The sequence below is a fragment of the Cuculus canorus genome, chromosome 3, assembly GCF_017976375.1.
Source record: "Cuculus canorus isolate bCucCan1 chromosome 3, bCucCan1.pri, whole genome shotgun sequence".
NCBI classification, from domain to species: Eukaryota; Metazoa; Chordata; class Aves; order Cuculiformes; family Cuculidae; genus Cuculus; species Cuculus canorus.
The window spans coordinates 100,087,254-100,102,074 of NC_071403.1; the positions used below are offsets into that span (position 1 = coordinate 100,087,254).

General features: G+C 51.7%; 2 protein-coding genes across 7 annotated transcripts in view; one reads left to right on the forward strand and one right to left on the reverse strand.

The window, feature by feature from the left end:
* The window catches only part of LOC128851794 (uncharacterized), a 33,877-nt gene extending 30,850 nt beyond the window's left edge, over positions 1-3,027 (reverse strand). For 4 of the 6 annotated variants that reach the window (XR_008449241.1, XR_008449242.1, XM_054063272.1 and 1 more), the window contains exons 1-2: positions 2,509-3,027; positions 164-1,286 (exon numbers count right to left, since the gene is read on the reverse strand). Coding sequence is in view for 2 of the 6 variants with exons in the window: in XM_054063272.1 (XP_053919247.1) it covers positions 164-359 (196 nt within the window). In the remaining 4 variants the exon portion in view is untranslated. Of the gene's footprint in view, positions 1-163; positions 1,287-1,845; positions 2,439-2,508 lie in introns of those variants that run through there. The other 2 variants (XR_008449244.1, XR_008449243.1) reach the window with 2 other exon arrangements.
* Positions 3,028-6,106: 3,079 nt separating this feature from the next.
* Positions 6,107-10,177, forward strand: SIX3 (SIX homeobox 3). The gene is made up of 2 exons (XM_054063936.1): positions 6,107-7,193; positions 9,378-10,177. Exons 1-2 carry the CDS (start codon positions 6,445-6,447, stop codon positions 9,568-9,570), a joined length of 942 nt encoding a protein of 313 aa, XP_053919911.1. The 5' UTR covers positions 6,107-6,444; the 3' UTR covers positions 9,571-10,177.
* The last annotated feature ends 4,644 nt before the right edge of the window (positions 10,178-14,821 follow it).

Here is a 14,821-nt window from a genome sequence, read left to right on the forward strand (position 1 = left end):
ATTAGAGGCGAAGAGCAAACGTCTACCTGCCAGCGGCGAAGCCTCTGCGGCCGCTGCCCTCGCCGGGGCTGGGCTGCGCCCCCCCCTGCCGCCCCCGCCGTGCCCGCACGCCCCGTCCCCTCCCTCGGTCCCTTGTCCCCCTCCCCGCCGCCAAACCGGTCACCTCGGTCTCGGATGCTCTGCTCAAGTGCCGGCGGTGGCAAGGGGTGGGCTCCGCCGGGCGGGGAGGGGAATCCCGATCCGGGCGCCTCTGCCCCATTCAGGGAAGAATTTTGATGCGATTCATTAGAAGTAACGAGTTGACATAAGGTAAATCTACATCGAGGGGGCCTTTCTTTGAGTGCATGGGGAAGCTTCATTAACTATCGCTAACAAGGCGTGCAAATGCTCTGATTGGGCAGCTTTCTTGTAACGCCAGGGCCTTAGCAGGATGCCCACCTAATGAGGGTCACTACAAGAGACTGATAAAATATTCAAATTTTCCGTCGCACTAGGAACTTTGTACTAAAGGAGAAAGTTGAGGCAACTGTGTGCTTGTTTACCTCGTGGAGGCACGCTCAGGGGAGAAGGCATCTAGCTCTGGCAACTCTGTCGTCTCCCAGAGAAGCCCCGAGCTGGATGGTCGCTGCTTTTCGGGCATTTGTTTGTTAAATTCACCGACAGATTTCCCCTCCACCTTCCTTCGTTTCCCCCCTGTCTAATTATGCTTCTCCCGGGCTTAATGCGCTGAAAAAATAGATAACTTGTCTGCGAGGTTCCTGGCTGTTTTCCTTTCCTTTTTTTTTTTTTCCTTGAAGAATTATTAAAATCAGCTTGATGGCTCTAATGATACGTCAATCATTTCGAAGTTGCTGCTTGTTGCTAATATGTCAGCCTCAGTACACATCACCGCTACTTTCCTCGCTGCCGCGTTTAAAGACTGTCCCCTCCTCCCCCCGCAATTTGTTTCTTCAAGTTTTCATTGCTAGGTTACGATTTCTAATTAGAGCTAAGTATTTCACTTAATATTTAATTTAGACGCCCAGCACATATATCATACCTAGATCAGTCAATCAAGTGTCCCTTGTTGATAATGCTACATCATTAAGAGTTGTGTTTAATTCAGGAGCGAGCGACTGCACGGCTGCTGCAGAGCAGGTAACTTTCGGCTGGGGAGAGCTGCCGGCAGATCCAGAGGGATGCGGGGAAGCAGCCCACACTCTCTCGCCTCTTTCTTCTAGGGAAAGTTCGCTGTTTTCCAAGCCGGCACCTCGCCGCAGGGGCGAGCTGCGCTCCTTTTCTCCCTCCTTAAAAAAAAAAAAAAAAAAAAGAAAAAGAAAAAAAAAGATAAAAAAAACCAAAGCCAAAAAACCCCAAACAACTTTGAATATCTCAGGTTTTCCTCCTCCAGCCTCTGTGTTTACGCCAAATAAAGTAAGGAGGGAGGAGGGTAGTCTCCCAAAGTTTAACTTGTAAGCTGGAGCACTGTTTTGGACCAGTAATAAAATACCCCCTCGGCTTCTTAAACCAATCCAAACGTTTGGAAAAAAATCGCTTGCCCACTTGTTTCTTTAGCACGACCGGCACAGCACACATCACATCAACGGGACTGTGCTACGAGAGCCGAATGGGCCACATCTCACACACCTATCAAATGCGCATTAATTTATCTCGAGAAATCGTGACTAAAAAGAAAGGCATTGGAAGAAAGAGAGAGAACGAGGGGAGGAAGGACGGGGATAGATGTGTTTGTAAAGACAGCATCAGTGCAAAATTATCAGTGCCTGCCAATAAACACTGACAAAAATCCAATTAAATCGTAATAATCGTAATAAAAGAAGACCAACGCGACGGGTTCTTCTTTACCTGCCCCGGGCTCTGCCTTTTTCCCCCTCACTATGCCCCTCGCCGCGGCCGAGGTGCTGCGTTTTCCTCTCTCCGAGACCTCGACCGCTACCCCCAGCCCCGTCTGAACCTCTGCCTCCCTCGATAAAAAAATAATCACCCCTTGCAAGAGCCGACTGAGTCACTCCCGAGTCAGGATTAAGGGGCACTAACTAGGCAGCAGAAAATCGCAGCCTCCTGGGAGCGACCATCAAAACAAGCAGTGGAATAAAAGAACTTCCCTCTCTGCTTCCCTTCCTCTCCCCGGAAAAGTCCTCTAGGTTGGCAGCCCGACACACACACACACGCACACATACACGCCTGACACAACTTCGCCGGGCTCCCTCCAGAAGAGAGTACAGGCTTGTCCCGCTTTATTTAGGGGGAGGCTTTTGGGAAGGAGGGGGAGAAGCTGCTCCCCTGCTCTGCCGAGCTGCATGTCATTCTAGCAGCTAAAACAATGCATCATGTAAGATTCACCGGGAACGAGCGGCAGGTTCCCCAGCCCGGAGAAGATGGCTATCGGCAGCGAGGTGGGGGGGGACCCCGCCTGCCACCGCCCCGGACACCCGACCCCAGAGCGGGGAAAGGGGGGGGAGCAGCGCACCCCCGAGGGGCTCCCCCGCCCGCCCGTAACAAACTTACAGGATCCGGAAAGGATTTTCCCAGCCGAGAGGACAGGCTCTGCCCGGCCCCGTCCTCCGCCGTGCTCCCCGTTCCCGCTGGCTCCGCGCTGCCCCGCGCTCCCTGCGCGCCGCCGGCGGCTCGGCGGGTCCGGGCTCGGCATTAGCCGATCCCATTGACAGTTTGCAGCCAGCAGCTGCAGTCATTAAAAGCCATTTACACCCTGGCCTCCTCACGCAAAGCTAGAAGCGCCTACAATTATCTGCTTGCACATTTCGGGACATGAGAGTGTGTCCCTAACAGGCTTAGGGGAGCGCTGAATCCCCGGCCCGGCTGGGAGAGCGCTGGCTCCGCTCCCCCGGGTCTGGCTAACCACCCCCGCGCTGGCGAGCCGCCGCAGCGGGAGGAAAGGTTTTAGGATGGTGGCTCCGTCCCTGCGGGGGCTCCTGGCTGGCAGCGCCCTTGTGCGGGGCTTCCGCGGGCTCGGAGAGGAGAGCTGGCTTCAGGGAGACCCTGATCCCAGCTGATAGGCGCAGAGGGGTTGTGCGTTTGTTTGGCTTTGAACAGACACACACACGCAGGCACTTGCACACAGAGCAGACAGGCGTGGAAATGCCCTTCAGAAGGATGTTTTGGAAGAAACATTTTCACCAGAAGTGGAGTTGTTATACTTTTCATATGTCTAGGAAAAGAGGAAGGAAAAAAGAGAGAGAGAAAGAGAGACCGAGAGAAAGAGGGGGAGAGAAAGAAAGAAAGAAAGAAAGAAAGAAAGAAAGAAAGAAAGAAAGAAAGAAAGAAAGAAAGAAAGAAAGAAAGAAAGAAAGAGGAGAAAGAATATTAGAGCTTTGAAAGGTTCATCAGGAATCCTAACAGATGGATGCAACCCATAGGTGACCAACCAGTCTCTGGGAGATTAAAAAAAAAAAAAAAAAAAAAAAAAGGAAAAGAAAAAGCCTATTTGGATTTTATTCTGGAAATATATTTTAATGCAGTTTAATTTGCAGTTTGAAGAAAAATGGAATCAAATATTAAGAAACTCCCGCAGGAATTCCCCCCACCCTCCCCTCTGTAATCCTTTACATAAAAGGAAAGGATTACAAAGAAAAAGATTTTGTGTGTGTGTGTGTGTATGTATTAAAATCTTTGGCTAAACATATTGTTGTCCAATTAATACCTCCAAGTCGATTTGTAGAGGGGCTGAGAAGTCTCTTTCCTTCCTTAGCTGTACAACTGGAAATATGAGCCGGGGGTGGGGGGTGGGGGGGGAGTGTTCCCCAAGTCTGTTAACAGAAGCGTTTAAGCAAATCACTAAAAATTAAGAGGGCGAGTTATTTCCATTAGGACTATGAACCCACGTAGCACACCGATGACAGTTTAGTGGAAATCAGATGAATGTGTAATACAGCGAACTTCTTCCAGTCCAGCAGCTCTTCCAACTGGACCTATTCATCTGCCACTTGGAATTATTTCACGAGGAGTGCGCTGTGAAAGGATCACAACCAGTTTGGAGCCCAGCTAAAGAACTTCTACCACCCATAGCAGTATTATTATTATCCTTCGGATAGGGCAAGTCACGCTATGTTTTCACGTTTTAATTGTAATATCTCTCTTCCCCCCCCCCCCCCCCCCCCCCTTCATTGATGTCGGAAAGTAGTTTGGGCTCCAAGCCTCACCCCTCGATCTCCATCGGAATGCAGAAAAGATCTTTAAAAAAGTTTTGAATTCCTCAATGATTTTTCTTCTAGAAAGGCGGCTTAGGATAATTATTTCAGCTTTATTGAGGGCAGATTAGTTGAAGTCTGGATGCTGCGTTTCAATACTCGTTGTACATGCCTTTACAATGTCGGTATTGTTTGCTACTGTGTGTGAACCTATTCAAAATATACACTTTTTAACACCAAGCAAAGTCCTGTCTAAATATACACAGTAAGTCTGGAAAGATGTCCATGACCCGTACAAATCTCTGTAAATCACACTTCCATAGCTACAGAAACTAAACAAAAGAGTTACCAGCTCAAGATGCTGATTAAATCTTCTTAAAGGCAACATACCTAATAATAAATATAGTTGCATGGCAGCAAGGTCTGGCGACCCAGCTAGGTCTTACTGATGGCTGGACTCAAACCACCTTAGAGATTTTCCTTCCTCTCAAGGAAGGAAGGAAGGAAGGAGGAAAGGAAAGAAGGAAGGAAGGAAGGAAGGAAGGAAGGAAGGAAGGAAGGAAGGAAGGAAGGAAGGAAGGAAGGAAGGAAGGAGAGAAAGAAAGAGAGAAAGAGAGAAAGAAAGAGAGAAAGAAAGAAAGAGAGAAAGAAAGAGAGAAAGAAAGAAAGAAAGAAAGAAAGAAAGAAAGAAAGAAAGAAAGAAAGAAAGAAAGAAAGAAAGAAAGAAAGAAAGAAAAGGAAGAAAGGAAGGAAGGAAGAAAGGAAGAAAGAAAGGAAGAAAGAAAGAAAGAAAGAAAGAAAGAAAGAAAGAAAGAAAGAAAGAAAGAAAGAAAGAAAGAAAAGGAAGAAAGGAAGGAAGGAAGAAAGAAAGGAAGAAAGGAAGAAAGGAAGGAAGAAAGAAAGGAAGGAAGAAAAAAAAATATAAATCTGGATTTGAACCCGCTTTTACTCGCCTCCCTTTCCTCCTTTCCGCTCAGAAGCCCTGCAAGTTCGGGGCAGAAAATGCGGGGAAAAGGAGAGGTGTGGTGTAAAGCCGCAGCGGGTTAGGGGGTGAGGGACCCCACGCGAGGTTCTCGGGCTCCGGAGAAAGAAAAGGGCGAGAAGAGGTGAGGCGAGTGGGAGAAAAACCAGAATGAAAGAAAAACAAAGTGGAGAAAGGATAGGGAAAGGGAAGGCGAGAAGGAGCGGGAGGAGGCATGGGACGGAGGAGGCAGCGAGCGGGGCGCCGCCGGAGAGGGGCCGGGCTGGGAGCTCGGCGGAGCCACCGCAGAACTCCGCGGCCAGCGCATCCCTTCTTCGGCGGAGAGGGACAGGGAGCGGGGAGGAGAGAGGCTCTTCGGGGAACCAGGGCGAAACCCAGCCTGCACTGTATGTGCCTGCTTCTGGGAGGGTCACCGGCGTGAGGATGGGTCTAATGATCTCATCTTTCTTTTCTTCCCCGGCACTATTAGTGCTCAGATAGGCAGAATGAAGTGAAACTACGTGCAAATCATGTGTAAATTGTCTCAGTTAGGAGCCCTTTATCCGAACGCGTATCCCAGCCTGGCCCATTTACTTTCCCCCCATATCTCCTTTAGCTTTAACGAGCCTCGTTAAGATCACAATAATATTCCACCCTCTAATTGCTCATCCCATTCAACAAATATGTGCACACTGCTTTTCGCATTATTTGATCCCTTATTTAGGAGGGGTGTGGAGAGGGAGGGGGGAGAGACAGGGAGAAGGGGAAGTGCTGAGATTAGGAGTTGCAAAGATTAAGAGGAAAAAAAAAAAAAGAAAAAAAACAAAAAACTACTAGGCTTTTCCACCAACCGCCCCGCTTCCCTCCCCCCCGTGCATCTGGGCGAAGTGGTAAAAACCTTCCTTACGTACTCCGTAATGATTGGCAGGGCTGACAGTGATTGGCAGGGGCTGCCATGGCAACGCCACAACGACACTCAGAAGACCAATAGAAAAGCGAAACAAAATGTTTCAGCGCTGCACTCACTGTGGATTTAGGGGAGATATTATGAGGCTGTTGTCATTAGGGCGATTGCTGTTGAATCACTGAATCCTGACTCGGCGGCGGCGCGGGGCCGGGTGTGTGTGAGTGCGTGTGTGTGTGTGCGCGCGCGTGTGTGTGTGTGAGCGTGTGCCCGCGTGTGCGTGCGAGTGCGTGTGTGCCCCCGTGCCTCTATGTGGCTGTGTGTGCGTGTGCGGGTGTGGATGCGTGCGCGGTGCGTGTGCCCTTTCCTCCCTTCTTCCTCCCTTTCTTTCTTTTCTCCTTGATTTATCTCCCCCTCTCCCCGGTCATCCCATGGTGTTCAGGTCCCCGCTAGAGCTTTATCCCACCCATTTCTTCTTGCCAAACTTCGCCGCCGACCCGCACCACCGCTCCCTCCTTCTCGCCAGCGGCGGCAGCGGCAGCGGCTCGGGCTGCAGCCCCGGGGCCGGCGGAGGCGGCAGCTCCCGGGCACCCCACGAAGAGTTGTCAATGTTTCAGCTGCCCACACTCAACTTCTCCCCGGAGCAAGTGGCCAGCGTCTGCGAGACGCTGGAGGAGACTGGAGACATAGAGAGGCTGGGGAGGTTCCTCTGGTCGCTGCCGGTGGCGCCGGGGGCATGCGAGGCCATCAACAAGCACGAGTCCATCCTCCGCGCCCGGGCGGTGGTGGCCTTCCACACGGGCAACTTCCGAGACCTCTACCACATCCTGGAGAACCACAAATTCACCAAGGAGTCCCACGGCAAGTTGCAGGCCATGTGGCTCGAAGCGCACTACCAGGAGGCCGAGAAGCTAAGGGGTCGCCCGCTGGGGCCGGTTGATAAATACAGGGTGAGGAAGAAGTTCCCGCTGCCCAGGACCATTTGGGATGGTGAGCAGAAGACGCACTGCTTCAAGGAGAGGACTCGCAGCCTCCTGAGGGAGTGGTACCTGCAGGACCCTTACCCCAACCCCAGCAAGAAAAGGGAACTGGCTCAGGCCACGGGGCTCACCCCCACGCAAGTAGGCAACTGGTTCAAAAACCGAAGGCAAAGAGACAGAGCGGCGGCGGCTAAAAACAGGTCAGTGGGGCTGCGGGGCCCCTCGCCGGGGCTGGGGGCGAGGTGGGCGGCGGGGTCCACCGGCAGCGCTCCTCCGCTTCCCCTTTCCTTCTCCTCCTCCTCTCCATCACCGCCACCGGGAGTAACCGGTGTGTCCCTCTCCTAGCCGGGCGGGTAGGTCCCCTCTCGGCAGCCGCAAGGATGCGGCGGGGGGTCAGGCACGGCTCAAAGTTGCCTGGCGCTCCCCGAGCCCCGCCGGGGCTCCCCGCGGGCTCCTGGGGTGCGGGCAGGGCTGGGGCTCCCCCGCGGTGGGAGTTCGGGGCGCCGGGGCAGAGTCCGGCTCTCCCTGCCCTCTGCGGGGGATGGGAAAGCCCCACGGGCAGGAGCCGGGTTTGCTTTCGGCTTGGCGCGGTGTGCTCCGGCGCGGTTCCCCGGCCAAAAGGGCCGAGGCGGTCGGTGCGAGTCCGAGCGGGGCTTCTGCAGGGCAGGCGGCTCCGCTCCGATTGTTCGTGCTCCTCTGCATGCGTGGCGGGACCAGCACACACTCAGCCCAGAGCCGCTGGGCTCGGGGACAGAAGGGAGAAAAGCCTTTAGGAGACTGGGAAACCTCCTTTTTTCCCTATCTCCGTTTCTCTGTTTACACCGCATGGCGATTAGGAATCGTGCGCAATTACCCTTGCGTTTACTTGCGCGTCTCTCGATGTCTTTATTGTTGTTGATGTTGTTGTTGGTTTTTTAATTATTATTATTATTAAATTTCTGCTCTGCAGTCTTAAAAGCGAGGCACCCTTCTTTCTTTTTTTTTCTTTCTGGTCTCCCTCCGTAAAAGTTGTTTTGCAATGACAATAGATCCTTAATCCAGCTCGACACGCTGTTTTTATTTTAATTTAAGTTTAGCTACCATTGTAAGCACGTAAACAAAACTTATTCTTGTAAATGCTGTCTCTTAAATTCCTCCTAATTATAGCATTGGTGCTATTGATTCGAGATTCTGTAGGAGAAATGCAGCCTAAATGTGCCTCGCTATTTAATTTTCATTAAATGGAAAACAGATCAGCTTAGGATTGTAAATAAACAGAAGTTGCCTATGGATGCTTTTGTTGACTCAACGCTGTTGACAGCAGATGAATGCACCAGGAATTGTAAATGGGAGAAAAATCAAAGCTGCTGAAATTAGGCAACTTAAAATAATGAGAAATGTAGAATAAACCGGCTACATTTTTCTGGTCTTGACAGGCAGTTAAATAGAAAATACCCCGGTGAGAAGCAGTTGAGCGAAGAGTGTATTTTGATTCACGCTGGCGATGCTGGGCGCTAGAGGTTGTGGCTGGCTACTCAGTCTAGGACTTTTAGTCCTTATCCTTGTATTGGGCTTTCTTTGCGTTTCGAGCAGAATAAACGGGCGCGAAGAAATATTCACAACACGCCAGGGAACATAAAAGTTATTTATTGCAGGGTTTTTTTAAAAAAAAAAAAAAAAAAGTCCAACTGAAATGTACCCTTAATTGTCGACGCTGAAATGACCAGAACTTAAAAGTTGATTTTGGCTTTCAGATGGAAAAGGGGCTTAAATTTCGAGCGGAGAGAAGCGCTGTGTTCCACAATCGCCCTTTTTTATGTTATTGGTAGCGCTTCCTCCTCGGGACGGGAGCTTCCCTCTGCCCTGCCCGCACCGCCTGCCTGTGCCCGCAGAGATGTCTGGGCAGACACTCGCCAGAGCACGAAACGAGGGTCCTGTGCCATCCTTTCCCGCTCCGGACAGGTCCTTGTGGCTTTGCACCGTGGGCGAGTGCTGGAGGAGCTCAGGGAGCCGCGGTTCCCTCCTAGGCCCGCAGTGCTGCGGGGATGGAAGTCTTCTCCGGGGGAAAGGAAGGCGCTGCTCCTGTTTTTCAGACCACGGGGCAAAAGGGAAGCCCTTCTCTCCGAACCCCGACCCCTCTTTATTTGCGTTGGCTCTGGGTGCCGCTCCCCCCGGGATATCCTGGCAAGGGGAAGGCAGGGGGAAGGCAGAGGGAAGGCAGGGCACACGGCTTGGCTCTGCCGCCCTCCCGGGCTTCGCGGGGCGCTGCCGGGAGGCGGCTCGGCTGCTGGCCGGGCCGGGACCGCGGCTGCTCCCGGGCGGTGGCGGGGATCGGGCGGTCTCCGTCCCCTCGGCCCGTGTCTCAGAAGGGCTGTGCTCTTGTTTTGTCTCCCGGCGCGATGCAGGCTCCAGCACCAGGCGATAGGACAGAGCGGCATGCGGTCGCTGGCAGAGCCCGGCTGCCCGACACACAGCTCGGCCGAATCTCCGTCCACGGCGGCCAGCCCGACCACCAGCGTCTCCAGTTTGACAGAAAGAGCCGAGACGGGCACCTCCATCCTCTCGGTAACCTCCAGCGACTCGGAATGTGATGTATGATATCGGAAAACAAACAAACAAACAAACAAACAAACAAAAATTCCAAATCCAAACAGCCAAGCATCCTCTCTCTCTCCCTCTCTCTCTCTCTCCCCGACCCGAGCAAAACAAACCGAGACAACCTAGAATCAGGACACACACACGCATGCACGCACACACACAGCCAGGAGGAAAGAAAAGGCCAAACCCGACCCAAACATAATAGCAAACAAACAGACAGGGATCAGAGAATTCACCACCACCACCACCGTCAGCCAACATCACCACCAAGAGATGGAGCTAAAACTTCAACAGTCACAAACGCTGGTGCTGCAGCAGGGGGTGTGGGGGGCGGGAAATAATAATTATTATATATATAAAAAGAAAAAAAAACAAACAAAAAAAAAACAAAGCAAAAGTGACAATTGTATTCTTTTTAGGACAAGCACGATTTCTCCTTTGCGCTTTTCCATGGACGCATTTCACCCACTTGCATGATGATGATGATTAAATTTGTATCTGGGAAAAAATATTCTCTATAGTAAAGGAAAGCAAACAGAAACCAGATAAACAAACGCAAACTCTGATCGAATTTGTATAAAAAGCAAAAATAAAAAAAAATTAAAAAGGAACTCCTTGAAGAGGGAAATAACAAATGTTTATCGCCTTTTTGTTGGTCCTGTTTCTCTCTCTCTGTCTCTCTCCCTCTCCCTTTCTCTCTGTTTTTTTGTTTTGTTTTGGTTTTTTTTTAAGTCCAAGTGATGGTCCAGCCAAGATGCAATTTTCTGTTTTTTTGTTCAGCAGACAATCATTTTATTCGTAAGCACCTTTTTTTCTACACTTCTGTCACTGCCTGTGTGGGTACTGGTTATAAATGTGGAAAAAGAATAGTTATGACTGTAACAGATTTTTATTTTTATTTCAAAATTTTATATGAATTATGTATATCTTAATGATGCGGTCATTTTCCCAGTTTGTAATATATGTGTAGAAAGGCTTGTATATGATATTTGCTCTACTCTTTCTTTCTTCCCTCCCCACCCCCCCCTCGTCTATCTCCCTCCCACCCTTTCTCTCTCTCTCCTTTTTATTTTCCTTGACTCGGTGTTCCTTGCACAAACTTAGCTGTCAAGATCTGACGTGCTAGGTTTTCAAAAGGGACCTCAGCGATAGAAAAAAAAAAGGAAAAAAAAAACCAACAAAAAAAGCTTAGGGTGCAACTGTAGTTCTCTTATGCAAAAGCTATTTTGAGTATTTCATAGCAGCTTTGGGGGGTCTCTTCTTAAACTCCACGTAGGACGCTTAAACTATTGTTTCCTTAACTGCGTGTTTATCTATATGTACAAACTTTCTAAATCAAATACAGTATTCCATTTTCTTATCTATCCAGCGATGTTGGTGTTTTTGTCCGCCACGGAAAAACACTCCCTCCTCGTGGGCACCTCGCCCTGCCCCACCCGCGGCCCCCGGAGGGGGTTTAGGGGGACGAAGAGACCCTGCGGGTGGCATCGGGGCTGCGACAGCGGCGGCGGCGCGGGGCACAGCCGTGTCCCTCACTGTCCCCTCCGCCCCAGCGGGCTCCTGCGTTTTACAACCCTCCGGCCCTTTTTTTGTGCCCTCCGAGCTCAAAGGCTTCCCTGGCCGCCTGTCTGCAGGGACGGCTCTCTCCGGAGAGCGGTTAAGACATTTCGGGTTTTGTTTTGTAGCTTTAAATGAAAACAAAAACATAAACTCCTCGCCCTAAACGGGCTGCAGCTCCTCCCCTCGAATCCAGAGTATATTGTAATGTGCTGAAAGACGCCTTTATTTGCATGACTAACAGTATTACAGCATCTTTCTTTGTTTTTATTTTTTCCTTTTTCTTTCTTTTTTCTTTTTTGCTTTTTTTTTTTTTTAATTAAAGTTTTGTTTTGCCCTGGGCAGATTATTCAGTCGTGAATTAAAGAGAGGTAAATTCTAAACTTGTTTTTACTTGAAAATACAATTTTGAAACTCACCAGGGATTTAGTGAGAAACGTGCCTGGAATTTCTTGACCATTTCCAAACTAATTTGGACTTCCGATCTACCTCTGTGTTGCCGAATCCTCTCTCCCTCTTCCCTCCTCCCTTTTTTAGGGGAGTTTGAGCTAGGTTTAAGGAAAGCCTTAGGAAGAGCCTGGGCTTCCCCTCGCGTCCCCCCTCCCGCCTCAAGAGGCTACCTGGGGAGTCAGGGGAACCCCCTAGGGTGTCGAACCTTAAAGCAAGCCATTATTGGATAATTTTAAGGAATAAGCTGATGTGCAAATACGCTCATACACCTTCGGTGCCCCTGAGGAAAAGCCGAGCGCGTGTGCGCGGCGAAAACGGTGGGGACGCGTCCCACTGTGAAACCCCTCTGGCCGGGCAGGAAAGAGTTTCTGCGCTGGAACCGCGGAGACTCTCGTAGCGGGAGGGTGTGTGGAATTCTCCCTCCGTTTCCCCTCGGGAGTTAGCGCGGAAAAGGACACGGACAGCCCGAGGCAGCGCCCGCCCCGTCGGGGTTCGCCTCCCCCTGCCCTCGGCCTTCACCTACCGCGGGGCTCCGCCTCGGGGGTCTCCCACGGACATCGCTGCCCCGTCGCCAACACGAGTGGGGAGTTAAAATAACGACGGCTCGTACAAAGCCACAACGTACGGGAATTGCTGGTGGGTGGAGGAGAGTAGGGGGCAACACGTACAATAAGGCTGCCGTGTTCTGCGTGGGTGGGAGAAAAGGGTCGTGTGACGGACCTAGTTCTTCCCCTCCCCCACGCGGCTTTTAAAGTGGAGAAATATTACCCGGGAGGGGATAAAGGGCTTCCCAGTGGCCGGCACCCTCGGACGGGTCTCGCTTTTGAGCTCGGGCTGCTCTTTCCCTCACCCCCGGCAGCGAGGGAGCAGAGAGGCCCTTACGGGAAAAAATCCTGCCCATTCCAGTCACCCCAGGTTTGGGTAGGAAGGAGATCTTCGATGTCGGTACATTGTTTTTACGTGCAATATTTCTACTCCTCGATGGTAGGAGCGCCATTCTCATCTTGCTTTCCTTTTAACGGGATTTAATACCTGAAAGGCTCCAAAGGAGTGAAAGTTTGGAATTTTTTTTTCCCCCCTTCATTTTCAAGTCTGGAAGCTGCAGCTAGAAGGCGTCAAGCCGGCAGCAATAATCTACCTCAGTTGAGCCTTACACTGATAGGTTTGGATTTTTCTTCCCTCTGATTGAGTCTCCAGAAGATCACCCCGTCGTGCCGTGGCACTTCGGGGAGGCCAGAGATCGCCTTTAGTCTCACTCCACCCGTGCGCGGCCTCAGCCTCAGCCTCCGTCCTCTCCATCCTCCCCATCCTCCCAGGCAGGACCCTCACTTCCATGTCATTTGCCACCCCTATCCCCGATGATTTAGCCCGTTCTGCCGAAGCCCAGACACGGAGGAGGGAGCTGCCTCGGAGGGGAATTAGCCTCTCCCAGGAGCCCCTGTGCCTTTGTGCGGGGTGGCCGCGGTGGGGACACGCGACCCCCCGTCGGGGGGCACCGATGCCCGCGCGGTTTGGCGGTGCCAAGGGTGCAGCTAATGATACGCCGTTTCAAAGCCGGGCTCCGTAATGCACAAACGATGTTGTTTTAGGATTTGCATTAAAAACCTGAATGGCCTGATTGAGGTGTAAATCTATGAAAAGCTGCGTTTAAGCCTTCTCACCCACTAAGTCCATCTGCCCCGGGAAGATAGGGCCTATCGAGCCCCGCCAAACTGGAGGGCTGCCTCCTCTCTGCCCCTGGCCGAGCATTATCGACAGCCCCTCTCCAGCATTAGTTTATTATCCGCGCCGAGCTCGGCCGTTGATTAAGATGAAATTACTCGGAAGCTGAAGTGCGTTTGATCAATACGCGAGCGAAAGCCGGAGGACGGGAGGCAGATGGCCGGAGCCCGGCTGTGCACGCCCTGCCTCCCCCGTCGGAAGTCGGGCCGGGACCAGCCGGCTCCAGGAGCGATTTGGAGGCGATGGCTACCCGCCACCCTCCGCCGCCCACCCCTCGCCTCGGGGCCACACCGCGGCCTTCCTCCCCATCGGGCTCCCGGCGGTGTGCGTGCCCTCCGCCCACGTCACCCGCCCGTCTCCCACCCTTCCTCCCCTCCGTCGCTGCCCGAGGGGCGGCCCGAGCCCTTTGGCATGGCTGGGTGTCCTTTGTGTGCCTGCTGGGCGGCGGCTGCTCCCCAGCCCTCCGCGGCCAAGCGAGGGCTTCGATCATCCCCGGCTCCCTCTGCCTGATCAGTTACAGCTGCCTTTTTCGAGGGACTTGAATCTGCTTGCCCGTTGCCCTTAATTTTTAGCATACCCAGATGAGGTTACTGCCCCGGCCCGAAGTGAAAAGAAATGTGGACGTTGGTGCCCTGGTATCGCTCTGATTTCTTCGGTTAGCTGAGCACAACTTTCTATTCGTGTTTATTCATGCAGTTTCTTATTGAGCTCCACATCGCACTGGCCTGGATTCCGCGTGTAGGGAGAGGATAGACAAACATTGCCTTTTTCTAGAGCGCAGACACACACACACACACGCACACACACACACACACGGGTGTGCAGGGTGACACACGCACGCACACACACACGGAGTCACACAAAACGCAGAGCGCACCCGTGGCCTACATGGAGCCACATCACCAACCTGCAGAGAGCTCAGCTATGCAGAAGTTTGTAAACGATGTATAAAAACGGGGGGAATGAAGCAAACCATCCAGTTGCTGACTGACCAAGAGTTGGAGAAGGCAGGGAGCCAGAGGGAGGCGAGAAAAAGAGCTGAGAAGAAAAAACACTAGGGACATTACCCACCATCGCACTAAATGTTCTGTTCTGGCACGGTAATGACAAAAGGCAGGGACTGTGGGGGCACAGCTGTGATTAAATGATACCAAAGGGATTTGTGTTGCTGTGTCCAGGAGAGGGAAGGCTGTGAGGTTTTGCTTTCGGCACTGTTCTTTTTCTATTTTGGAAGCAAGGTGTTCTCAGACCAGGGGGATTCCAAGCGGCTGGGCACCTCGAGATCTGCAGGAAAGGAAAGACACAAAAGAGTAATGAATAAAGAAAGGGTAGATGTAAATATCTGGAAGTATGTGGTCGGCATCGTCTCTCTGAAAGCGTGATGAAGTGCAGGATCGGCTCTCCCTGCTGCAGGCAGCTCGTTTGCCGAACAGGTTGAAAAAAGAAAGAAGAAAACTACACTGGAAGTCAAGATTTACAATAGCTAAAGCCAGACTGCCACTGTCTTTAAATCCAGTCATAG